At 43.4% G+C, this 25,799-nt stretch overlaps 1 protein-coding gene across 1 annotated transcript in view; it reads left to right on the top strand.

The window, feature by feature from the left end:
• GABRA2 (gamma-aminobutyric acid type A receptor alpha2 subunit) overlaps positions 1 to 25,799 on the top strand; it is a 117,371-nt gene that overhangs the window by 69,560 nt on the left and 22,012 nt on the right. Inside the window, exons 6-7 of the mRNA XM_030192198.1 lie at positions 585 to 667; positions 18,466 to 18,609. Coding sequence (XP_030048058.1) covers positions 585 to 667; positions 18,466 to 18,609 — 227 coding nt within the window. The remainder of the gene's footprint in view (positions 1 to 584; positions 668 to 18,465; positions 18,610 to 25,799) is intronic.

Raw genomic sequence — 25,799 nt, 5'->3', positions numbered from 1 at the left:
GGTCATGCCCCCTTGGTTGCATACCTCCGCATCACAGGGAGCATGGCCAGCAGGGCTTTTGAGAGGCACATGGGTCTCAGAGGCCCTGTGTTTATCATTCAGCTTATTGCTGCTGCAGGACCGGGAAGAGGAGGTGGCAGGTGGCGCTAGGCCAGGGGCGCAACAGTTAATCCCTCATCTCAGGCAGCAGATTGCCTTGAGCCACCCTTGGGTGTGCTTATATGCACTAGGCGCCTTTCTATAAGGTAGAGTCTAAGCGCTATAATGTGTAATTGCTAGGGGGGGAATATGCATGGGAGGACCCTGGGTGTATTGACAAACAATACTCACAACTTATAGATTACTGTCTTTGCACACCCACTTACACCAGTCACAGACCTGGTGTCAGTGATCATGTCTAACTTTTGGCATGCCAAATGCATTTACACTGGTATTTTATAACAACTTAATTCACTGTCTCCCAAAAAATGGGAGAATAATAACTTTTGAAATGTCATCTTGTTGTAGGTCCTTTCACGTGTTATAATTTATTATGTCTTAATACCTCTTTCCTGTTATACCAGTTAATATGTTTCAACTTTTAGACTAACTGTCCAAGCTGAATGTCCAATGCACTTGGAAGATTTCCCTATGGATGCTCATGCCTGTCCATTGAAATTTGGAAGTTGTAAGTATATAATGTGTAGTGTTGGCAATTTTGTTTTATGTTGTTGCTATTTTTTCCCTTAAACAAAAAAGATGTAAAAATCCACTAAAGTTTAAGCAAGTGTCACACACTACAAAAATATAATAGAACTTGGAACCTTAAAAAAATTATTATTGAATATTCTCTTTTAGCCTTTTAAATTATATAAGGGAGAAAAAAAGACTACATCGAGCCAAGCGCACTGACTTTCAAACCATCAGGCTTATAACTTATTGTGCTGCTTAAACTGTCCCCAGTATAATCATAGATCAAAAACTCCCAAAATTTCACACGTTATATAAAAGTCTTTGCACTTCACTTGTGAAATCCAAACATGAAATATCAATGTGCAACACTTATTGAAAGTGCATACTCAGATCTACATGGCAATCTTGAAACAGATGAATTCAAGCATTTATCTTTAAAGCAAAATCCCAACAAGGATCTGTGTTTCACCGATGGCTTCTTCAGGGGATATTGAAGTGCTGCTGCAAAATCACTGTACATTGTAAACTGGTGCCAGGAGCTTATATTCCATGTGCAGCATTGACTCAAAACAAATAATTCTCCACCATCACATCTCATGAAGAGTTTTTTTGTAATAAATTGACAACTATAGTCAATATATCTTTGATGGAAGGGTTAGCACCCAACAGTTCTATTGTTCATCCCATGTTAAAGAAGGATATGTTAGATCCTCCGTAGCTTGGCTCTTATTTGTCAATTTCAAATCTTTCTTTTGAGCGTGTGATGAAGTATATAGGAATTTGCTAGTACCCCTTAACAACACTTCTACATAGGTTCACCTTAAGAAGCCTAGATCTCAATGGCTCAGCAGGGAGAGTATGGCTAAGTCTGGTTAGAATAGAGAAGGTGTAATTCAGGAAGGTCAGCTAAAACTCCATAGTCCAGACAATTTGGGGAGGCCCAGAGCAGGAAGAAGTAGACACCCAAAGTATCCAAGGAATAACTGGGAGGTAGGAAAGCTTTTTCATTTCTTGCAATTTACTGCACATTGAAATGCTTCTGTGGTCTAGTAGGAACCAGACCCCCCTTTCTTTGTTTAATATTGAGCTCCCACCCACTTTATATGTAACACTAAGCTAACAGCTAACACAGGAACAGGTTCTTATCTATTTTCTGGCTGTTTTTTTAAAGGATCCTCTGCCCATCTCCATTTATGCTATCACAATGAGTAAGGAGTCCTTTTACTAAGCTGCTTAAGTGTCTACTGGGAAGCTGACTGAGAGTGAGCCAAAGGAAACTTGCAAGAAACATTCAGGACAACTGTCTCTCTCTCTCTCTCTTCCTCCCCCACCCTCTCTCTCTCTTGCTCTCTCTCCCCAAGTTTTTTTTTTAATTTATAAGATTTCAAAAATGATACATTCACATAAAATAAATGTAGGCAATTAGGCAATACATCCAAAAAAAGAAATAAACTCCATCCATTATACATTCATGGATTTTCAGAAAATGTCATAAATACTTAGTCCACAAAAAACATAATGATCAAGATACAAGGTAATAATGTAGGAAAAATTAGAGAAAACTCTTATAATGACTGGGAGGATGGGGTTCCAAACTTTACCAGTGGTTTCAGCTCCCTACTGGTGTCAACGAGACTTGACCGTCCTCGCTTTCCTTACTTACTACAAGGTGCTTCAATTTTTCTGGGTCAAAGAATACATAATGGGTATTACCAAACGATACAAGACATCTACATGCAAATTTTAATTTAAATGTGCCTCCCAGGGAGAGAATTTGAGACCTAAGTCCTAAAAACTCTCGCCTTTTTTTCTGAGTAGACTTACTAATATCTGGGAAAATTTGTATCTTTGAACCATAAAACTGAGCTGCCATGAATCTGAAGTAAAGTCTTAGGATGTTATTTTCTCTCCCCAAGTTTAATCAGGTTAAGATACCTTTCATTCCACCATAGCACCCTCTACTCAAAATCACTTTTTATAGAAAAACACATGAACCAAAACTACCCAAATGTCCCATACAGAGCACACTTCTTCTACATCCCAGCAATCATGACTCTACTCCCAAACATTACTAAAATAACCTCAGAATCAGCCCAGAAGTCCTGAAAGATGAAATCACAACTGACATTGGCATCTTGGACAAGGATAGCTATCATGCTAGAACAATCAAGACATTCAAAGGATGCTTCTAAGGGAATAGAGAAAAGGCAGAGATGATCACAAAGCAACACATGTTTCAATTAAGTCCCAACCTCTCAAACCAAAAAATCTCCAATTAGCGAAACCAAAGTATAAGATTCATGCCAAAACTGCACACAGAGGGGTAGACCTCTCTTGTGAATCCCACTACTGCACCATGCTTGGCTCATGGGTAGAAGCTCCTGGGATCCCTGATGAACTAAGGTAGGTCAGGGGGGAAGATGTACAGCTCTAAGGACCCCAGAGCACAGACATGATACAAAAGGGATATGAGACCAGTTGTAGGGATCACACTGATGAAGAATATGACTTACCAGTTACGGCAGGTGTTAGGTTCCACCTCCTAATAGCCCATGAGGGAGGTAAAGGGATGCATTGCCAAGTACAGAGAAGCATTATAGAGACACATTTACATAAGTGCGCCACTGCTCTGCTGGGACATCTGTGTGGGCAGTCTACTAAGAATGATGCCCCCCCCCCCCCCCCCAATACATCCCAATTGCTTGTCTTGTGCATTTTTCCCTTGGGCATTTTTTTTTATAATGGTCCTAAAAGATAGACACACTGAGCACAAAAACATCTTGCAAATGGCCATTTTTGAAACAAAAAGATGGGCGTTTTTCTGGTTTGAAAATGACCACGTTCACTATTGGATTTTTGGATGTTTTTTTTGCAAAACACCCAAAATCAAATTTAGGCGTCATATCGAAAATGCTCCTCCACATTTGTCTTTCTGTTGACTCTTCACCCCTGCAAGAGAAATAATCTAACAAACCCCATATCATATCAGTTTTATATTTATCTCCTCCATAAATTCATTCCTGTAAGAGATGCATAATGAGCTTTAAATAAGAAGGCAGTCTGCAGATCCTGTCATTCAGTTCTGGAGGCATTGCAAATAATTCAATTAACTGATAAGGCTCAGCTCTATTATTACATTAATTTAGTGTCAGAAACCTCACAGGAGCATCACGTTGGATGCCTTTCTATTACAGTGTGGAGTATGAAGTGTTGGCAACAGGACAAGTAATCAAAAGAACAGAATGCAACAATGTACTCAGATACACAGCGGCCTTCCAGTTCTTTTTCACTTGCAAAATAATTTGAGTAGCTTACATTCAACTTTTAGTTTCTTTTGAGTTACCTTTGTCTTCTTCCCCTTTTATTCTTTCATCTTTAATCTCTCCCAGATACAGTCTGCATGTCTCTCAACTGTGGGAACCATTGCCGGGTTAAGAGTCTGATGGAGCACTTCAGAGGAACAACCTCACTGATCGGCAAGAGCTGCAATTGCTGCCTAGTTTTACTTCACTGGCTTTTCCCCACTCAGAATACTGGGGGTTACAATTACCTCACCCCCTTCCCTGGGTCTAAGTTCTCCTCCTCTTCTGAAAATGCAATCCCTACTGGGGATTTTAACCAAAATTCCTGGCATGCAGCACCATGAAAATTTCTCAACCTGCACTACCCCAGCTACAAAGGACTTAAATACAAGCTGATGCATGCCACTACCTTCTCTTACATGAGCACACAGTTATGGAATGCATTACCTACAGACTTGAAAGCAATCAACGAAACAACTATATTTCGAAAATCTCTGAAAACATTCTTCTTCAACAAGGCCTACAATGAGAACCTATAACCTCACTAAGTCACCTCACCAACCCACTCAATTATGAACGCCCACCTTCTATAACTACCCTAATCACTCTCTTCCTTCTTCTTTCTTCTCTTCCTTGATTACTACACATTACTAACTGTATCTGATATCCTGAAATGACAATGTTAACAAATCTATGTAAGCCACATTGAGCCTGCAAATAGATGGGGGAATGTGGGATACAAATGCAATAAATAATAATAATAATAATAATAGTAATAATAATAATAATAACACCAGCTTTGGGATCTGCCCCAAGTCAGTGCTCACTAATCTCTCTGTATTTATGACCACAATTCCCATAGACACATAAAGGGCTAGATTCAGTGGTGTGCTGGAGCCGGCTCGCACCGGCTCTACAGAGCCGGTTGTTAATTCTTCACTAATTTTGCAAGCCAGTTGTTGTCTCTGTCAGCAGGGGACGGTCACGGGAACAAAGTTTTTTTTTCCCCTACACCCGGGAGGCCTCCTCGAGTCCTCGTGCTGCATTGGGCTGCCTGGTTGACCAGTGGCGTGCTGAGGGCGGGACCACAACCCAATAAGGGGGGGGGGTGTCGTGGTGTCCTTCTAACTTCTTCTATTACACCCTACCTGCTGCCTCACTTGTCTAATCCCAGCGGTTCCTCCAGTCTCCGAGTCGCGTCCATGATCGACGTCACGATGCCGCTCCTTCCTCTCTCTGTCTCCCCGCCTCTCTGGTCTGAGTCCCGCCCATGACTGACGTCACGACGTCTTCCTCCGCATCCTCCCCCTGCGGCACCCTGCGCGCCCTTCTTGCTTAACGGATCCTGAGTCCCGCAAGTGTTTGGCGCCTTCTGCTTGCTTCAGTGCACGCTGTGTCCGTCTCCTCACACCCCTGCCTTGCCGGCCAGCCAGGCCACCAGTCTAGTCTATCATCCAGGACAGGTCGTCCAGTCCTCCATCCTCCTCATCTTGGATCTTCACGTCCAGTTCCATTCTTACAGCCAGGTAGGCCCCAGCGATCTAATATTTATTTCAATTGACTAAAAACATTTTTTATTGTATTTTCTGCTGCTGCTAGTGCTAGTTTTACACGAGCAGCAAGCTGCAGCTAGGGGCCTGCCTCCTGCCTGGGTCCCGAGGGGGGGGGGGAATCAAAATGTGAAAAGGAAGGGGGCCTGGGGGGGGGGGCAAGATAGAGCACTACTCTGGATGGGAGAAAGAGGACAATAATGGCAATGGGCATGAATGGCCAAATTTCAGTGAGGATATCCTGTTTCCTGCTGGGTTGTCTTAAGTTAACTGTTGTTGTAATCTATAAAGTTGATGGAATATATATTGAAATTAAATGGAAGTAGAATTATTATTAAACTCTCCTTTCATTGGGGCACACATGGAATCAGATCTGTTTTGTAGAAAGTTACCTTTTAGATACACAAATGGATTATTCTGTTTTGAACATGTTTCAGGGGAAAGTGGTTTTATTAGTCAAAATAAATATTTTGTTTCATGCAGATTTTTTTTGTTTATACATAAATGGGCTATATAAGCCCCTAGTGCAGCCCATATTGGTTTTCTTATATTTTGTTCTTGTGATAACTGTGCCAAAACTGAAAACTCTTAACTCTGTCTGGTCGGTAATAAAAGGAGCTCATTGTGAACACTATCTACCCAAAAGGTTGTTTTGTGGCTTGGTATGGTCGCGTTTTCAATATGGTAATACTACTACGGCCCAGCTAAGGAACAGCCAGGTTATTTTGAGTTAGTCTTCACTGGACCAAACTTGCTTTCCTTGTGCCACCATCACTATCCAGCAGGTAGGCAGTGTCTTAAAAGATGGAGGAGAAAGGATTTTTTAAGAAACATTTATCACACATTCCAAGCAAAGTTGGCTTACATTTCAAAATACACTGGGACAGAATAATAGAATTCAGTTATATCATGGGAACAAATAGATGGATATGTCTGAAACATTTGAGATTAGCATATATATGATATGTACCCAACTGAGCATTTAAAAGTTTGTCCTTTAATAATACCATATGTTCAGAAATCCATAGCCATTTAGTATAGGTAGTTATTCAAAGATTATCACATTCACACACCAGAACAGGCATCCATGATCCATCACATCACATTGCAAAAGAAAACAACTTCTACAGAGTACGTCCAAAATTTAATTTTTATTTCCTTATTTCTTTCTTCCAAAATTCTAGACAGCACATGTACAGATCAGTAGGAGGACCCAAAGCACTCCAAAACAAGTAAAGTCAGAAACAACACAGTTTATTGTTCAACCACCCTTAGGATTTACCTTGGGTTTAAAAAGCAAAACCATGTGCATATCCTTTGTACCAATAATGTATAATAAAGTTACATTATCAGCCCCAGACTCAGTCAAACTCAAATCTGGAAGGAAGTTTTTTTGAAAAGTAGTTTGATGTGAGTTAAATAAAATCCAATTACACGTTTGCTACAATTAAATATTTCTTTAGCAAAGATATATTAGCAACATTTAAATTTTGTATCCTCTATTTGGGCTTCACAAAAATGGTAACCCTATGTAGGCTGTTTTACCACATTTATTGTACTATAAATAATAATAATAATAATAATAATACATTTATAAATTTAAATGTAACAAATTATTTTCAGACTGTGGTGATCCCTAAAATGCGAAAACGACAGAGTGATCTATTAAGTTTTTTTAAAAGTGAAGAACATGAGGACAGATACTGAAAATGATGGGAACGAAAATCATTGTAGAGAGAAGCCAGCAGAAACAAATGTTAAGTCTGTTGAACAACCAGTTATTGAAGAAAACCCATCATGTTCATCAAGTTCATCAAAAGAAAAAACAGATAATCTTGCATTTCCAGATTGTTGGACTGAGAAACAATTATCTATATTTACAAAACAGTACGAATGGCTTGACATTAAAGAAAGTAAATTTGGATGTAAGAATTGTTCAAAAGTTCAGCATTTAGGGGTGTCAGCAGGAAAGCATGTCCATGTGTCCAAGGAATGGAGTGCATACTTAGTAACCCCAAATGGCAGTAATAAAACCACTAGGCAAGCTTCTATACGGAAAAAAATTAGGGACCATGACGTTTCTAAATCTCATGCTAAAATTCAAGATTTGTTAAAAGAATCAGCTAATGACTCAATTTCCAGTTTAGTGCATAAACTAAATAATAAAAATATTGAGGCTACTGTAAAAGTTTTTAATACTATTTACAGTTTAGTAAAACGTAATAGGCCTCTGTCTGATATAGAAGGGGCAATTGAATTGCAAGAGAAAAATGGAGTTGATGTAGGCAATTGTTTGCATACACGTTACAGTGCAACAAAAATAGCAGAACACATTGCAAATGAAATGAAGATGAAAATATTTAAGAATATTATAGCAGAGAATGCCAAAATTTGTATCATAATTGATGAGGCATCTACAGTTTCAAAGAAAAGCACCCTAGTGATTTATCTGCAATGTGCAATTCAATCTGCCCCTGCACCTGTAATGGTATTTGTTGATTTAAAAGAATTGGTATCAACCACAGCAGAGAACATTTTCAACACATTAATGTCTACATTAAATGACTATGGCTTTGATATTGAATATTTGAAAGCAAATTTGATTTCGTTTTGTTCTGATGGTGCTAATACAATGCTGGGAAGAAAGTCTGGAGTAGCTGCAAAGTTGTTAGCAAAATTTCCTAAAATCATCATTTGGCACTGTTTAAATCATTGATTGCAACTATCACTTGACGATTCAATATCTGAAATAAAGCAAGTAAATCATTTAAAAATATTTTTAGATAAAATATATTCCATTTATCACCAATCTAATAAAAATCAAACTGAGCTACAAGCTATAGCTAAAGAACTTGAACTTGAAATTATTAAAATTGGTCGAGTACTAGGGCCAAGATGGGCAGCATGTAGTTTACGAGCTGCTACTGCTGTGTGGCGTGCATATCCTGCATTATATGTGCATTTTTCCCATTCTTCTGCTTATTCTGGTTTGGCAAAGAGATTGGCCAACATAAATTTCTTGCAAGACCTTGATTGATATTCTTGAGGAATTTTCATTACTTTCAACAGCATTGCAGTCAAGATCAACTAACATCCAAAAAGCACACAAATTGATCAAACGTACCATAAGAGCTTTAGAAAATTTAAGGATTGGTACTGGAAAGCATGAATCTCAAATTGAGGATTTGATTAAGTCAGAAAAGTTTAAAGATATTCCATTTACTAAAAGTAGTAAATTCATTGCTCTTCCTAGGAATGTGTTATTAGAAACTGTAATTCAACACATGAACTTGCGTCTTTTACCAGACAGAAACAACGATGAAAGCATTGTTAATATTGACTGTTTTGATGTCCTAGAACCATCTACTTGGCCTTATGAAGAATTAACTTCACCATGGATAGCTGGTGAAGAGAAATTGTGTCATTTAAATGACATTTTAAAGTATGACATTGACTTGAATGATTTCCGAGATTTTGTAGACAATAATCTAGAATCAAAAGATGTTCCAGTTCCTTCAACTATCCAGGAAGCTAGAAAAATAGCTAGCACTATTGCAGTCAGTAGTGCTGAAGCTGAAAGAGGTTTCAGTTTAATGAATGTAGTTTGTACGAGGGTGAGAAATAGTCTGACAGTAAATCATATATCACATTTAATGTCAATAAATTTATTGGGAAAAGAGTTAGCAGATTGGGATGCAACTCCATTTGTTAAATCTTGGATGACTAGCAAACATAGGTTGGCTACAGATACAAGAGTGCGGCAAAAATCAACCAAAGCATTGTGTGAAAATCAATTGGCCATTTGGAATTTACAGTAAAGAATATTGTATTTTTTTGATATTATTTGTAAATTGGTTGCTTCAGAGGTCCTTTGTACCAATAATGTATAATAAAATTACATGTTGTTAATACTTTACCAGCTAACTCTCTTCCTGGGAATAGCCAGCTTTGCAATTTGTGTGTGTGTGGGGGGGGGGGGGGGGGGGCGCTGTGCAGAGGTGGATGGGGGGGCGCAGAGGTGGATGGGGGGCGCAGAGGTGGATGGGGGAGAGAGCCTGTTGTTAAAAATTTACCAGCACACCACTGGCTAGATTATATATATGGTGCCAAAAAACTCAATGCTGAAAAAAGCACTATTCTAGAATCCTCGCTTAAAGTTAGGCATGATTTATAGAATAGCGCTTGCAACCAGGAATTGCAGTTAACTTTAGGCATGGCCGTTTGCACCAACTGAAATGTGGTGCAAATGTGTGTACCTACATTAGGTTCATATCCCTGTTATTCTATAACAATGCACAATAATTTTAGGAACACCCCCATTACACCCGTGACCCTCCCATTTCTGCATCCCCTTTTTTACATTGCAAGTAAATTTTAGGCACAGATCCTGCACCTACATTTATGTGCACAAATGCCAATTAAGTCTAATTAGTGCCAATAATTGCTTGTTAAAAAGCCAATGTTGACACTAATTACCTCATTATTCAATTAAATTGTGTGTGCAAATTGGGCATACATCCAAATTTGCACACACAAGTTTTGGTGACTTTTATATAATTAGGGGGAAAGCGCATGATTCTCGGGCAGTATGGACCAATGATGTCGTATGGAGCACCCACAGTTTGGAACGCTGTGCTCTAAGTCAATCTGTTTGCACAATGGGCAGATTCACAAAGCATTTGTTCTGGTTTTGCTGCAGTGCAAAAATTGTTTCAGATTTAGAAATGAAAAAATCCCAGTATTTTGAATGGGTAAAAAACTGTGGGGCAAAAGTAGACAATATGTATACCCTAGATGAAAACCAAAACAAAACGTTGATAAATCTGCCCTATTGAATTAAAATGTTGTTGTTCTGCTGCTGTCAGGATTACAGTACCTCCCAAGAATACAAATTATGAGGGCTGACCACATAAGTAATTTTTGGAAGTTAAAAAACCCCAAAAAACTTAGGGCTTTTGAATGGGTAATTTGGGATGTATAAATTAATGATAGATATTCAGAGCCACTATCAGCATAGCAAGCAGCACTAAACATATATGCAGAGTCGGTTACACTATTGTTATCTGGATATCAGCAACATCCACTCTGCAGTGAGGATAGCTATGTAAATAATTAGGGGAGCGTTCCTAAATTTATCTGGACAGCTATCCTAATAGCATATGGCAATGATTCAGACTACGCCTCCTCCAATTTTTTCCCTATGTTCACCCTGACTCTATCCCTTGATTATCTCAATCTAACCTAAAACCAGCAGCTCTTTCTACCTCCTCTACTCCCTCTCCCTTATTATATTACCTATCCACACTTCCCCATTACTATGCTAAGCTTAGCCTGTTTTCGCTGCACTATACTTTGTATTCCTATTACTATGTAAGCCGCTTTGAACCTGCTATGAGTGGGAAAGTGGGGGGTACAAGTGTAGCAAATAAATAAATACTGAATATCGCTGGTTTCCAGTAACTTGCTCCTCCACACATGTACCACACTGGCAAAGGAAGTCTGGAAGGATTTTTGAGGCCCTTTAACTAAGCAGCGCTAAAGAGTGCCCTGTGCTGTCCTCAGCGTGGGTCTTTCACGTGTGCAAAGACCACTTTTAGCACTGCCAGGAAATGGACAATTTTTCTAGTTTGGGAATAATGGCCATGTGATAATTTTCCCATTAGCATTGTGAGCACCTGCCCACACTTATTTTGTAGGTGATAAGGGCTCACACACTAACCACTTGTTAATCGGTTAGCGCGCAACACTGTATCTCTGCTAACCGAGTAGTTCAGAACATGCCTGCTCTCTGCCCCCAGCCCACTCCCAGTGCTAAACAATAACAGCTATTTTTTATGCATGTAGGCAGTGCGCATACATGCAAAAACTACCACAGGACACCTGAGCACGCCCTATGGTAATGCTTTTTAACCAGCAGTAAGCATGCATTAATGCTTACCACAGCTTAGTAAAAGAACCCTAAAATCAGTTAAAAATAAACAACATAAAACACACCTCAAATAGCTGCACTATCATAAGTATTCGCACTTTCCCTTTCCCATCATTTTCACTCCCCCCTCCCCCCCACACACACACAAAATTACACCAACAAATTGGATGTGGCACTAACTGGTCACAGTTTTATTTCATTAATTTACACAATTAAGCATTAACCCTTGAATTCTATATATGGCACCCCAAATTGGGCGCCGATCCAAGATTTGTCCCCAGCTAACTTGGCTAAAGAGCCAGATAGTGGCAATAATTGGGTGCTAATTGACATCTTGCTATGTGCTATTCTGTAACAATATGGGTTGAGATTCTATATATGGCACCTAAACACTCCATGTGGAAAACACTGCTGACTATGTGGTGCCTAGATTTAGGTGTGGGATATAGAATATGCTTATTTGATATCCCAGCACCTAAAACTATGTGCATCCATTTACGTCAATGAAAACATGGCGTAAATCACAGCCATATTTTATAACTACATGCATAAATTTCAGAACGCCCAAGAAATGCCCATTTACCTGCCCATAACCATACCTCTTTTTGCCTGCACGTGTTAGAAGTCTGGCACACTGCGTTACAGAATACACTTAGCGACTTGTGTGCGTAAATTGTAATTATTGCCAATTCATGCTCATTATTGCTGTTAAGAGCTGTTATCAACGCTGATTGGCTTCTTAAGCCAATTAAGTTATGCACGTTGTTATAGAATATGCTTCGACTTCAGCACGGATCTCTAGGCACACAATATAGAATCCAGGGGTATACGCCCAAATCCCTTAACGTGTAACCCAAAAGGGGGCATGGCCATAGGAGGTGCATGGATGGGTTATGGGCAGGGGCGTATCTGAACTGCGGCGGTAGGGGGGGCCAGGGCCAGAGAGGGGGGGCACATTATAGCCCCCCCCCACCCGCCGCCGCCGCCATTGCCGATCCCCCTCCCCCCAGCCGCTGCCATTGCTAACCCTCCCCCTCCGTTGCTCGCCTACCTTCGCTGGCGGGGGACCCCAACCCCCGCCAGCCGAGGTCCGCGTCCTCCTGCCGCTGCCGGCTGCCTTTGGTCCTTTCATTCTTCCATTGAAGCTGGCGCCGACGAAAAAGTTTCTTTTGAATCTGACGTCGCTGCACGTTGCACGTTGTACGTGCAGGACGTCAGACTCAGAAACAATTTCTGAGTCTGACGTCCTGCACGTACAACGTGCAGCGACGTCAGACTCAAAAGAAACTTTCGTCGGCGCCAGCTTCAATGGAAGAATGAAAGGACCAAAGGCAGCCGGCAGCGGCAGGAGGACGCGGACCTCGGCTGGCGGGGGTTGGGGTCCCCCGCCAGCGAAGGTAGGCGAGCAACGGAGGGGGAGGGTTGGCAGCGGTAGGGGGGTCCAGGGCGAAATCTGCGGGGGCCCAGGCCCCTGAGGCCCCACGCAGATACGCCCCTGGTTATGGGAATCCTAAAATTTGTGCATAGTGTTAAAGAATACTGGGATGTGTACCCAAATTGGGTGCTGGCAATTACACCTGGTTTCAGCAGGTGCAAGTCCTGGCGATCAAATTTGGGTACTGAAATTGGCACTCAATGCTATTCTATAATGGGCGCTCGTCTTTGAGTACCCATTATAGAAAAGCATTGAGTGCCAAATTTTTTTCAATGCTGAATTTTGAGTGCAATTTACTGAATCTAGCCCTAAATCATCAAAACTATTCCCCAAACAACAAATCAAAATAAAATAACTTCACAATAATAAAACCTTCAGTTGTCAATTACTGATTAGTTGGTAATGAACTAACCAGTACTCTTAACCAGCACCTTGCACAAACCCCTACGTGGCATGAACTGCAGTAACACACGTCCTTGCCTTTTCCCCCCTTTTGGGCCCATGCCAGTAACACACATGGACCCCCCTCCCTCCCTCCTTTATCCTTGTCCGTATTAAAATTGTTCATTTTAACCTTCATCAATGTACCATACGAAAAAGAGGGAATGGCTGCAACAACCCTCCCCCCCCCCGCCCCACAAACCCTTCTCACAGAGTAATCCGTCCTACAGATCAACCATACATCCTCCTACTTGCTTACTCACCAGGGAGGGCAGGTGAGTCACAAAAGCCCTACCAACTGCCAAGGCTTTCTGTGAAAAACGCTGCCTTCCAAAAAGCCCTGCACTATTTCAGAAATTGGTGAAAGAATAAAACCTCATGCGCCAATCATCTTCTCTGCCTCCTAACTGCTTACAATAGCTCTGAGCCCACCCCTCCCCCTTCTACCCAGTGGCGTTCCGACCCTAGCTGACACCCGGGTGGATCGCCGATGCGCCCCCCCCCCGGGTGCAGCGTGACCTCCCCCTGGCAAAATGACACCTCTTCCCCCCGGCGAAATGACCCCCCCCGTGTGCATGCCGCTGGGGGGGGGTGCCGCGGCGCGCGCCTGTTGCCCTGTCTCCGAGAAGGTTCGCAATTCGCATGTGTTCACTGCTCCCTCTGAGTCTGCCCCGGAACAGGAAGTAACCTGTTCCGGGGCAGACTCAGAGGGAGCAGTGAACACATGCGAATTGCGAACTTTCTCGGACTGAGACAGGGCAACAGGCACGCGCCGCGGCACCCCTCCAGTGGCGTGCACTCGGGGCGGACCGCCCCCACCGCCCCCCCCCTTGGTACGCCACTGCTTCTACCTCTCCCGTTCCAGTGCCAGATATGTGGGAAAAGGTTTGGCACAGCCATGTTATAACACCTAGGTGCCTCCTATATAGTACTGAAAATTTTCAGAATAAAAATCAAGAGAGACATTGGAGATAATATCGGGTTCGTAGAATAATATCGCTATTCAGAGAGTTGTCAACATAGCAAAAAGAGAACTAAGGGCCCCCTTTACAAAGCTGCGGTAAAACTTGCCCTGCGGTAGCTTTAATGTGTAGATTTGTGGCACACCAAGGCCCCATTTTAGCACAGCAGTTAAAGGCTTAAGAAAAAAAAAGGAAATGACCATACGGTAAGTGAACCACTTGTAGAGTGGCTATGTCCCGGGCAGCCCTTACCGCCACCTACATAGGATGGGGATTAGGGCTCCAAAGCTAATCCAGCAGATAGCGCACAGGACTGCCTGATTACCACTGGATAAGCCCCCAGTGCTAAAAAATACAAAATATTTTTAAAGTGCCGGAAATGGTGAGAGCTGGGGGCAGTCTCTATTGCTGGGCTGCTGTGGTAGCCCAGTGGTAGTGCCGAAATGATGCATGGGAAAACGGCAGTATGGGTACCACTGCTTTGAAAAAGGAGACCTAAGTAAAATTGAAATGGCTGTAATAGAGAAAGGTATGTCTTTTGTTCCTACGTCCAAATATAATGCAATGAACACTCGAATTGATATATATAGTAGAATTGCCAGCTGTAGCCTTAAAGGAGAACTATTTCTATTTCGATGGTCATTTTTACACACAAATAAAAGGCACGGCTATGGGGGTACTCTGGCTGGAGGGGCAGGGGGTCTTCTAGGAGCGGGGGTCTTGATAAGGGCTGGAAAGGGGGAGGGAAAGAAGAGGATATTGGTGGGGGGGCTTGAAGGGGCTCGGGGGCTTTAGTAAAGAAAAAAAATTAAAAATCTGGTATAAATCCTCACATATACAGTGGGGGAAATAAGTATTTGATCCCTTGCTGATTTTGTAAGTTTGCCCACTGACAAAGACATGAGCAGCCCATAATTGAAGGGTAGGTTATTGGTAACAGTGAGAGATAGCACATCACAAATTAAATCCGGAAAATCACATTGTGGAAAGTATATGAATTTATTTGCATTCTGCAGAGGGAAATAAGTATTTGATCCCTCTGGCAAACAAGACCTAATACTTGGTGGCAAAACCCTTGTTGGCAAGCACAGCGGTCAGACGTCTTCTGTAGTTGATGATGAGGTTTGCACACATGTCAGGAGGAATTTTGGTCCACTCCTCTTTGCAGATCATCTCTAAATCATTAAGAGTTCTGGGCTGTCGCTTGGCAACTCGCAGCTTCAGCTCCCTCCATAAGTTTTCAATGGGATTAAGGTCTGGTGACTGGCTAGGCCACTCCATGACCCTAATGTGCTTCTTCCTGAGCCACTCCTTTGTTGCCTTGGCTGTATGTTTTGGGTCATTGTTGTGCTGGAAGACCCAGCCACGACCCATTTTTAAGGCCCTGGCGGAGGGAAGGAGGTTGTCACTCAGAATTGTACGGTACATGGCCCCATCCATTCTCCCATTGATGCGGTGAAGTAGGCCTGTGCCTTTAGCAGAGAAACACCCCCAAAACATAACATTTCCACCTCCATGCTTGACAGTGGGGACGGTGTTCTTTGGGTCATAGGCAGCATTTCTCTTCCTCCAAACACGGCGAGTTGAGTTCATGCCAAAGAGCTCAATTTTTGTCTCATCTGACCACAGCACCTTTTCCCAATCACTCTCGGCATCATCCAGGTGTTCACTGGCAAGCTTCAGACGGGCCGTCACATGTGCCTTCCGGAGCAGGGGGACCTTGCGGGCACTGCAGGATTGCAATCCGTTATGTCGTAATGTGTTACCAATGGTTTTCGTGGTGACAGTGGTCCCAGCTGCCTTGAGATCATTGACAAGTTCCCCCCTTGTAGTTGTAGGCTGATTTCTAACCTTCCTCATGATCAAGGATACCCCACGAGGTGAGATTTTGCGTGGAGCCCCAGATCTTTGTCGATTGACAGTCATTTTGTACTTCTTCCATTTTCTTACTATGGCACCAACAGTTGTCTCCTTCTCGCCCAGCGTCTTACTGATGGTTTTGTAGCCCATTCCAGCCTTGTGCAGGTGTATGATCTTGTCCCTGACATCCTTAGACAGCTCCTTGCTCTTGGCCATTTTGTAGAGGTTAGAGTCTGACTGATTCACTGAGTCTGTGGACAGGTGTCTTTCATACAGGTGACCATTGCCGACAGCTGTCTGTCATGCAGGTAACGAGTTGATTTGGAGCATCTACCTGGTCTGTAGGGGCCAGATCTCTTACTGGTTGGTGGGGGATCAAATACTTATTTCCCTCTGCAGAATGCAAATAAATTCATATACTTTCCACAATGTGATTTTCCGGATTTAATTTGTGATGTGCTATCTCTCACTGTTACCAATAACCTACCCTTCAATTATGGGCTGCTCATGTCTTTGTCAGTGGGCAAACTTACAAAATCAGCAAGGGATCAAATACTTATTTCCCCCACTGTAAATTAGGTGCAGATCCCCCAAATTCTATAATAGTGTGTGCATCTTTAATGAACGCCCTTGATCCGCCCATTCTCCTCCCATGGCCACACCCCTTTTTCAGTTGCACACTAAAAGATTTACACACAACTATTTATTGACTAGAGTTTAGTGAGATGTGTGTGTAAATCCAAATTGTTGTCAATTAACACCAAACATTGTTAGCACTAAAGTATTGGTACTAATTGGCTTGCTACTCAATTAAATAGTGCACGCAAATTGGACTGTGCCCAAATTTGTACCCACAATTTTGAGCACCATCTATAGAACCCTGGGGTTAGCGTGCAAAATTGCGCACCAAAATTAAAGAATGGTGTCAGTTGCATGCATAATTTAATATCATAATTAGCTGCTAATTGGTGTCAAGTCCATTGTTGTTTCATGTTAGGGGAATGACTGGATCTACCAAGCTCCTTTTTGCAGTAGCAGCAGGGGAATGGGGCAGGTGGCATAAGTGCTGCTGAGACCTGGTTTCTCTTGTACCAGGCAGCGGAGTAGCTAGGTGGGGCCCAAATGGAGTTCTGCTGGCGCCGGTGCCTATTTTTTTCTCATTGTGCTGCATTGCAAATGTGCGCCAGCATCGGCGGAAGTCTGCTCTCGCGCCGCTTTTGCTCTCCCCGCGCCATCAACCTGGCTCCGCTTCTGGTACCAGGGTGTAGGAGCTGCCAATCTTCTTGTTCTTTTGTGCCAACATGGAAGGTTGAGACCAAAGGTCCACCATTTGTTGGGGGGGGGGGGGGAGGAGGGTCAGTTGAGAAACCACAGGCTTTTTTTTGGGGGGGGGGGGAGGATTTTATTTGGGGTACATTACAGAAATGTTACACAAGGCTTAGTACATGGGTTTCATGGTGCTGAAAGACAGTAAAATAACCATTTCTCTGTTTGCAGTTCTCTTGTTAGCAAACATTTTATGGTGTACAAATGACTTTCAATCTTCATCAGTACAATAAAAGTCCAAATAGTTCTACTTTATCTTAACTATAAGGGATGCACAGTTGTTAGGGTAGATATGGTTCATTAGTGCAGCTTAAGCTAGTGCACACTAAATTAATTTAACATGCATTAAACTTTTTTATTAAAACAAATATGGAAAGTGAGTCATAGCAATGTCTGAAAATCAGTTTTAAAGTATAGTCCAAAAATGAACAAAAGTTTTTCCCATGCCCATCTCTAATATCTATGTTCAGGAATCAGTCTAATATGCATAGCATATACATATTAATGATTTTAAAGTTTATGCTTTAACAATTTAGTTGGCTTTACACTCTATAGCAAAATTTGTTCCATATTTATGAGTATTCAATTGAGTAGCACTGGGCTAAAACTGAAGCAAAATTCTGCTACTATTTCTCTTTTTTTTAAACAGCAACCTGGAAACCACTAACACCTTTATATATACCAGCCAGTTCCGCATTCTCTGTCAGATATTATTTTCTCCTATGAGACTTTAAAACGTCTTTTACTAAGGCGCACTCACATTTTTAGCGCAGGCTAAAACTGTGGGTGTGCTAAACATTAGAGACGCCCATAGGAATGCATAGGCGTCTCTAATGTTTAGCACACCTACAATTTTAGCGCACACAAAAAACGTGAGCGTGCCATCGTAAAAGACCCCCTTTGGTGAAGAATTTGAAAGGGCAAATTGTCTAAGGCTTGGCAAATCAATACAAATGGAAGATGATATTCATATCAATGTCTTTTGCAGACGCATATACAACATCAGAAGTGACATATTTATGGACCTATAATGCTAGTGATTCAGTAAAGGTTGCATCAGATGGTTCTAGACTGAATCAATATGACCTCTTGGGTCAACTGGTTGGAAAAGAAACAATTACATCAAGCACAGGTTAGTAAAGTGCATGAGAATTAACATCTGTTTTATTGTAGACAAATTATAGGTGATACCTTTTTAGCGGATTAACTGAATACATCTAGGACAAGCTTCAAAGAGCTATGCCAGAGGCTGTGATGCCATTTACTGTCTTGAGGGTCCTTTTACTAAGCTGCGATGAAAGGGTGCCTGTGTTAGCATCAGCGCATGTTTTTGATGTGCGCTGAGGCCCCCTTTTACCACAGCAGGTAAAAGGCTGTCTTTTTCTGAAGACAAGAAATAGCCATGCGGTAAGTGAACCACCTGTTGTGCGGCCATTTCAGGGGGGAGCACTTACCGACACCGGCAGTAACCAATAGAAACAATTTTTGTAGCACCGGAAATGGTGCGTGCTGGGGGTGGGAACTATTACCGGGTTCCTGCAGTAGCCCGGTGGTCAGGGCCGCCGAGAGGGGGGGGCAGGGGGGACAAAATTCCCCGGGCCCGGGCCTCCAAGTGGGGCCCGGCGCCGGGGTCAGGCCACCGGTGCTGCAGTCCCCGGTCTCACCTGCCTTCCTCCTCAGCTCCGGGCCCCCTGTATTCGAAGCGGCAGTTGATTCGCAGATTGCCTCTCTTCGGGCCTTCCCTCCCTGTGTCCCGCCCTTGTCTGATGTAACTTCTGGTTTTCATGAGGGCGGCACACAGGGAGGCGAGGAGGCAGGCAGATGAGACCGGGTACGGCGGCAGCGGCGAGAGCAACAGGGGGGCCTTCCCCCAGGCCCGGCCTAGTCTCTCGGTGGCCCTGCCGGTGGTAGTTCCATATTGGTCCGTGACAAGCCTGTTGCCACACACCAAACCTTTAGTAAGAGGGTCCCTAAGTTAGGCACTAGCACATGCCTAACGCTGGTTAAAATGACATTCCGTGGGATGCACTCAGGCATCCTGTGGTAAGCGCCAAATGTGCGCATACTAAATGCACGCTAAAAAATATTTGAGGAGCCATGTCTGGGGGCGGAGAGTGGGAATTCCTACTCTAATCAGTAAGTGCAACTACCTTACCATGTGCTAACTGATTGGCGCAGGAATAGCACATGAACCTTTACAGCTTACAAAACGAATGGCGGTAAGTGCACACATGCTAACGACAACATTAGATCCGCTACGTAGATAAAAATAAAAGAACAGCAAAAAAGTAGCAAGATGAATACGACACTTCCAAGACACCGTGGAGGCGAGTAATCAAAATGCTTTATTAAATGAAAGTTAAAAACACTCGACCCGGAGCCATTTTTCGGCGAAAAAAACGCCTGCTTCAGGAGTCTGTTTGTTGTGTAAGCCAACGAATGGAACACCATAATCAAAGCAGCCAAATCAAGCCTTTAGAAAGGCTAATGACAGATGAATACGCCAACCATAAGCTTAAAAAAAACAATCAAAACTGGAACAGAAATCAACCGCAGCGTTTCTTGCTTAGCACCACTGTGGTTGATTTCTGTTCCAGTTTTAATTGTTTTTTTTAATCTTATGCTTGGCATATTCATCTGTCATTAGCCTTTCTAAAGGCTTGATTTGGCTGCCTTGCTTATGGTGTTCCGTTCGTTGGCTTACACAACAAACAGACTCCTGAAGCAGGTGTTTTTTCGCCGAAACATGGCTCTGTGTCGAGTCTTTTTAACTTTCATTTAATAAAGCATTTTGATTACTCGCCTCCACGGTGTTTTGGAAGTGTCATGTCGAACGACAACGTTAGCGCATGGCCATTAATGCAAAAGATAGAAAAAGGCCATTTTTACAGTTGCAGTAAAATGTCTTTAGAACACAGAAAAACCTGAGCAAGGGCACACACTGCAGCTTAGTAAAAAGACCCCTCAATTAGTAATTTAAAATGTATGTAGTAATTTAATATTAGATCCATTTTTAAATACTGTGGTTGGCATTTTTTTAAAAGGCTGGTGGTGTTATTTAAATTATTCAGGTTTATTTAGCACCACTATCCAGATAACAAGTGGCACCAGCGACCCTCAGGGGGAGGAATGCTGGCTTCGGCCTAACCCCTGGTAAGCCTTTCCTCAGCTGAGAGGTGCCCACCTCTACCACCGGCTGCCTTTCAGGTGCTGTGGAGGACTTGCAGCTCATCTGCATATCCTTACAGCCTTCTCTGGGGTGACACCCAGGTCCACCCCGATCCACTCAGGGCCTCCGCTCTAGGTGCCGCGGGGCATTTTTCTCTTTGTATCTAATCTTTTTCCAGTTGCTAAAGTACCTTAATCGTTTATGGCCCCTATTCACATTCTCTTCCTAGCTCTGTCCCTTCCTAATCTTTTCCCTCACCCCCTACCTCTCTCTGCTACAGGAACTCACTTCCCATCCATTGACTTCATCACCTCACCTTCTCTCCTACCCTCTTCCTCCCTCTTGGCTTTTAATCTCCGTCTCTTTCTTCTCTCCATTTTGCCTTCCCCATTCCACTTAAATACCTCTCGCCTTCGACGCCTTCGTGGCCACACCTCTCCTACTCTCCTCCGCTCTCTTTTACTCCTTCTCTTACTCTCAGCTGGTGACATCAATCCCAATCCTGGCCCTCCTCACCAACTATTATCCAAACTCTACAGATCTCACCGTGACCTCTCTAACCTCATCTCTATTCCTCTACTCCCCTCCTCTTCTCTGCCCTTCTCTTGCGCCCTATGGAATGCCCGCTCTATCTGTAACAAACTCCCCTATATCCAGGACCTCTTATCTCGCGTCACCTCCATCTGCTCGCCATAACAGAAACCTGGCTCTGCCCTGATGACTCTGCTTCAGTCGCAGCCCTGTGCCATGGCGGTTATCTATTTTCACATACTCCTCGCCCTGCTGGCCGTGGGGGCGGTGTTGGACTACTTCTCTCTCTCCTCCAGATTTCAACCCCTTCTTCCACCTCAATCTCACTGTTTTTCCTCCTTTGAAGTCCACTCTATCCGCCTTTTCTCTCCTATGCCTCTTCGAATAGCGGTCATTTATCGTCCCCCTGATAAGTCCCTTTCATCCTTTCTCAGTGACTTTGACGCCTGGCTTGCCTTCTTCCATGATCCTTCCTCCCCCTCTCTCATCCTTGGTGACTTTAATATTCCTGCTAATGATCCTTCCAACTCTTATATTTCCAAGTTACTCACTTTAACGTCGTCCTTTAATCTCCAACTATGCTCCACCTCCCCCACTCATCAAAATGGTCACTGTCTTGATCTCATCTTCTCCTCCAACTGTTCACCTTCTAGTTTCCTTGCCTCTGATCATCCCTCCTCTGATCACCATCTTATAACTTTCACACTTAAATCTCCTCCATCCCAGTCCCGTCCTATCCTATCTAATTTATCTAGGAATCTTCACGATATTGACCCTTCATCTCTATCCTCCCATGTTTCAAACCTCCTCTCTACTGTGGCACCATCCACGTCTGTCAACGAGGCTGTTTCTTCTTACAACAATACTCTATCCTCTGCCTTAGACACTCTTGCACCTTTGATGACCCGCCCTGTAAGGCGTACAAAACCCCAACCTTGGCTGACTTCTAATATCCGCTACCTACGTTCCTGTACCCGCTCCGCCGAACACCTCTGGCGGAAATCTCGGGCCCTTGCTGATTTCTTACACTTTAAGTTCATGCTGACCTCCTTCCAATCTGCTCTTTTACGTGCCAAACAGGATTATTATATCCAACTGACCAACTCTCTTGGCTCTAATCCTCGACTTCTCTTCACCACATTGAACTCTCTCCTCAAGGTGCCCCCTCCCCCAACTCCCCCTTCATTATCTCCTCAGACCTTTGCTGAATTCTTTCACAACAAGGTTCAAAAGATAAACCTTGCTTTCTCTACCTCACCAGCTCTCCCTCCACTAGTCCGTTCCCCTCTCTCTCTTTCCCCTCATTCCCTTTCCTCCTTTCCTGAAGTTACTATTTAGGAAACTACACTTCTCCTTTCTTCCTCAAAATGTACCACCTGTTCCTCTGACCCCATTCCCACCCACCTTCTTAATGCCATCTCTCCTACTCTTATTCCTTTTATCTGTCACATTCTCAACCTCTCACTTTCCACTGCGACTGTCCCTGCTGCCTTTAAACATGTTGTGGTCACACCTCTCCTTAAGAAGCCTTCACTTGACCCTACTTGTCCCTCTAATTACCAACCCATCTCCCTCCTTCCTTTTCTCTCCAAATTACTTGAGCGTGCTGTTCACCGCCGCTGCCTTGATTTTCTCTCCTCACATGCTATTCTTGACCCATTACAATCTGGTTTTCGCCCTCTCCACTCAACCGAAACTGCGCTTACTAAAGTCTCCAATGACCTATTACTGGCTAAATCCAGAGGTCAATATTCCATCCTCATTCTTCTTGATCTTTCCGCTGCTTTTGACACTGTCGATCACAGCATACTTCTCGATACCCTGTCCTCACTTGGATTCCAGGGCTCTGTCCTTTCCTGGTTCTCTTCCTACCTCTCCCTCCGCACCTTTAGTGTTCACTCTGGTGGATCCTCTTCTACTTCTATCCCTCTGCCTGTCGGCGTACCTCAGGGTTCTGTTCTTGGTCCCCTCCTCTTTTCTATCTACACTTCTTCCCTTGGTTCATTAATCTCATCCCATGGCTTTTCCTACCATCTCTATGCTGATGACTCCCAAATCTACCTTTCTACCCCTGATATCTCACCTTGCATCCAAACCAAAGTTTCAGCGTGCTTGTCTGACATTGCTGCCTGGATGTCTCAACGCCACCTGAAATTAAATATGACCAAAACCGAGCTTCTCATTTTCCCCCCCAAACCCACCTCCCCGCTCCCCCCGTTTTCTGTTTCTGTTGATGGCTCTCTCATTCTCCCTGTCTCCTCAGCTCGAAACCTTGGGGTCATCTTTGACTCTTCTCTCTCCTTCTCTGCTCATATCCAGCAGACCGCCAAGACCTGTCGTTTCTTTCTTTACAACATCCGTAAAATCCGTCCCTTTCTTTCCGAGCACTCTACCAAAACCCTCATCCACACCCTTGTCACCTCTCGTTTAGACTACTGCAATCTGCTTCTTGCTGGCCTCCCACTTAGTCACCTCTCCCCTCTCCAGACGGTTCAAAACTCTGCTGCCCGTCTCATCTTCCGCTAGGGTCGCTTTACTCATACTACCCCTCTCCTCAAGACCCTTCACTGGCTCCCTATCCGTTTTCGCATCCTGTTCAAACTTCTTCTACTAACCTATAAATGTATTCACTCTGCTGCTCCCCAGTATCTCTCCACACTCGTCCTTCCCTACACCCCTTCCCGTGCACTCCGCTCCATGGATAAATCCTTCTTATCTGTTCCCTTCTCCACTACTGCCAACTCCAGACTTCGCGCCTTCTGTCTCGCTGCACCCTACGCCTGGAATAAACTTCCTGAGCCCCTACGTCTTGCCCCATCCTTGGCCACCTTTAAATCTAGACTGAAAGCCCTCCTCTTTAACATTGCTTTTGACTCGTAACCACTTGTAACCACTCGCCTCCACCTACCCTCCACTCTTCCTTCCTGTTCAAATTAATTGATTTGATTTGCTTACTTTATTTATTTTTTTGTCTATTAGATTGTAAGCTCTTTGAGCAGGGACTGTCTTTCTTCTATGTTTGTGCAGCGCTGCATATGCCTTGTAGCGCTATAGAAATGCTAAATAGTAGTAGTAGTAGAGTACCTAGTGCCGCCGCTAAACAGGAAGCAGTAATATTCAGTCTGCTATTTGTATAGTACGGCCCTTTTGGTGGTCTATATTTATCCAGTTCTATATAGTGAACTGAACAATGCTGCTGTCCAATGCTCTACCCTTGTTTGCCCCTGACAATATCGAGATTAGGGGTTTTCCACCCAGTCCTAGTTGCACACCCAGCTAGATGGGGTTTACAGGATATGTCCATTAAATTCAGTGAAAACCTCTGATCCAGATAATACCCAGGTCTGTAAAGATTTTCAGCAGCCCTAAGCAATTATTGCTGCTCAAAATCTATGAACAGAGCCTGAAAATCTATGAATAGAGCCACTGTTATCTCGATAAATAGCTTTGAATACTGGAGCCTGTTTTCATACAAATTCTGATTTGGATAATTGTTAAACTGTAGTGAAAATATAACATACTGACTGAGTTGAGTAGTTTTTAGTAGTTATGAATTGTGTCCCCAAAGCATTATGGAGTCAATCTTCAAAAACGTTTGGCACCTTCATCACAGGGGCGTATCTGAGGTTCGGCGGTAGGGGGGGCAGGGGCTACAGTGAGGGGGCACATTATGGCCCCCCCGGCCGCCGCCGCCTCCCCCTACCACCATCAACCCCCCCCTACTGCCATTAACCCTCCCTCCCTCCCCCGCCTACCGCCGTCACCTACCCCCGAGGTCCGCTTCCTCCTGCCTGCTTTTTAAAATATTGCTTCAGCTGGCGGGGGACCCCAACCCCCCGCCAGCCCAGCCGCGGTCTTCTTTAATTTCTTCATCCTCGTCGTGCTGTGAAAGCTGCATGCATCCTTAGTTCCAGTCGGACGGAGACTGACGCCCCACGCAGATACGCCCCTGCTTCATCAGCTCCACTGAAAATTGGCAAGGGATAAGAATGCAAGTCTCTTTAAACACCTATTTTCTACGAAAGAGTAGACAGATACCAGGATGGCATTAATGTGGGAAAAGAAATATGCTTAGTGCTGAGGCCACTAAAAGATGCACTAAACTTAAGGAGCCAGCTTCAAGGCAGCCTCAGGGTATAGGAAGTTGGGGGTCTCAGTTTAGATCTTAAGCTTGCTTTGTGAGGGAGGGAGGGGGCACTGGAAACGGGCACTAGCCAGTGTCTGGTTATTTCAGTTGTTAAAGTTAGGTCAGCCTTTTTGCTATCATAAGTTTAGCCACTTATTGCTGTCATAAGTTTAGCCACTTATTTAACCAGTTATCAGTGTGAATACTGTCGCTAATCCACAGACCTCCCCAGCACTAACTGGACAGTGCAGGGGTGGTTATTGGTGATATTCAGCATCACTGTCTGTTTAAGTGCCACTGAATATCAGCACTTAGGCAGACACAAATGATTTAACCAGGTAGAAGCTCTTCTGCCCAGTTAAATCGCTTTGAATATTGGGCAGATCATGTTTTCCTTTTTCTCAAAAAAGCTGCTGTATTGTTTTCATTAAATATTTGACAAATTATATTATTTATTATTTAGGTGTAAAGAAACTTGATTGCACTTTTTACTTGA

The sequence above is a fragment of the Microcaecilia unicolor genome, chromosome 2 (assembly GCF_901765095.1).
Source record: "Microcaecilia unicolor chromosome 2, aMicUni1.1, whole genome shotgun sequence".
NCBI lineage: Eukaryota > Metazoa > Chordata > Amphibia > Gymnophiona > Siphonopidae > Microcaecilia > Microcaecilia unicolor.
Note: the sequence above shows the minus strand (reverse complement) of the source record. Positions and strands in the feature narration are given on the sequence as shown.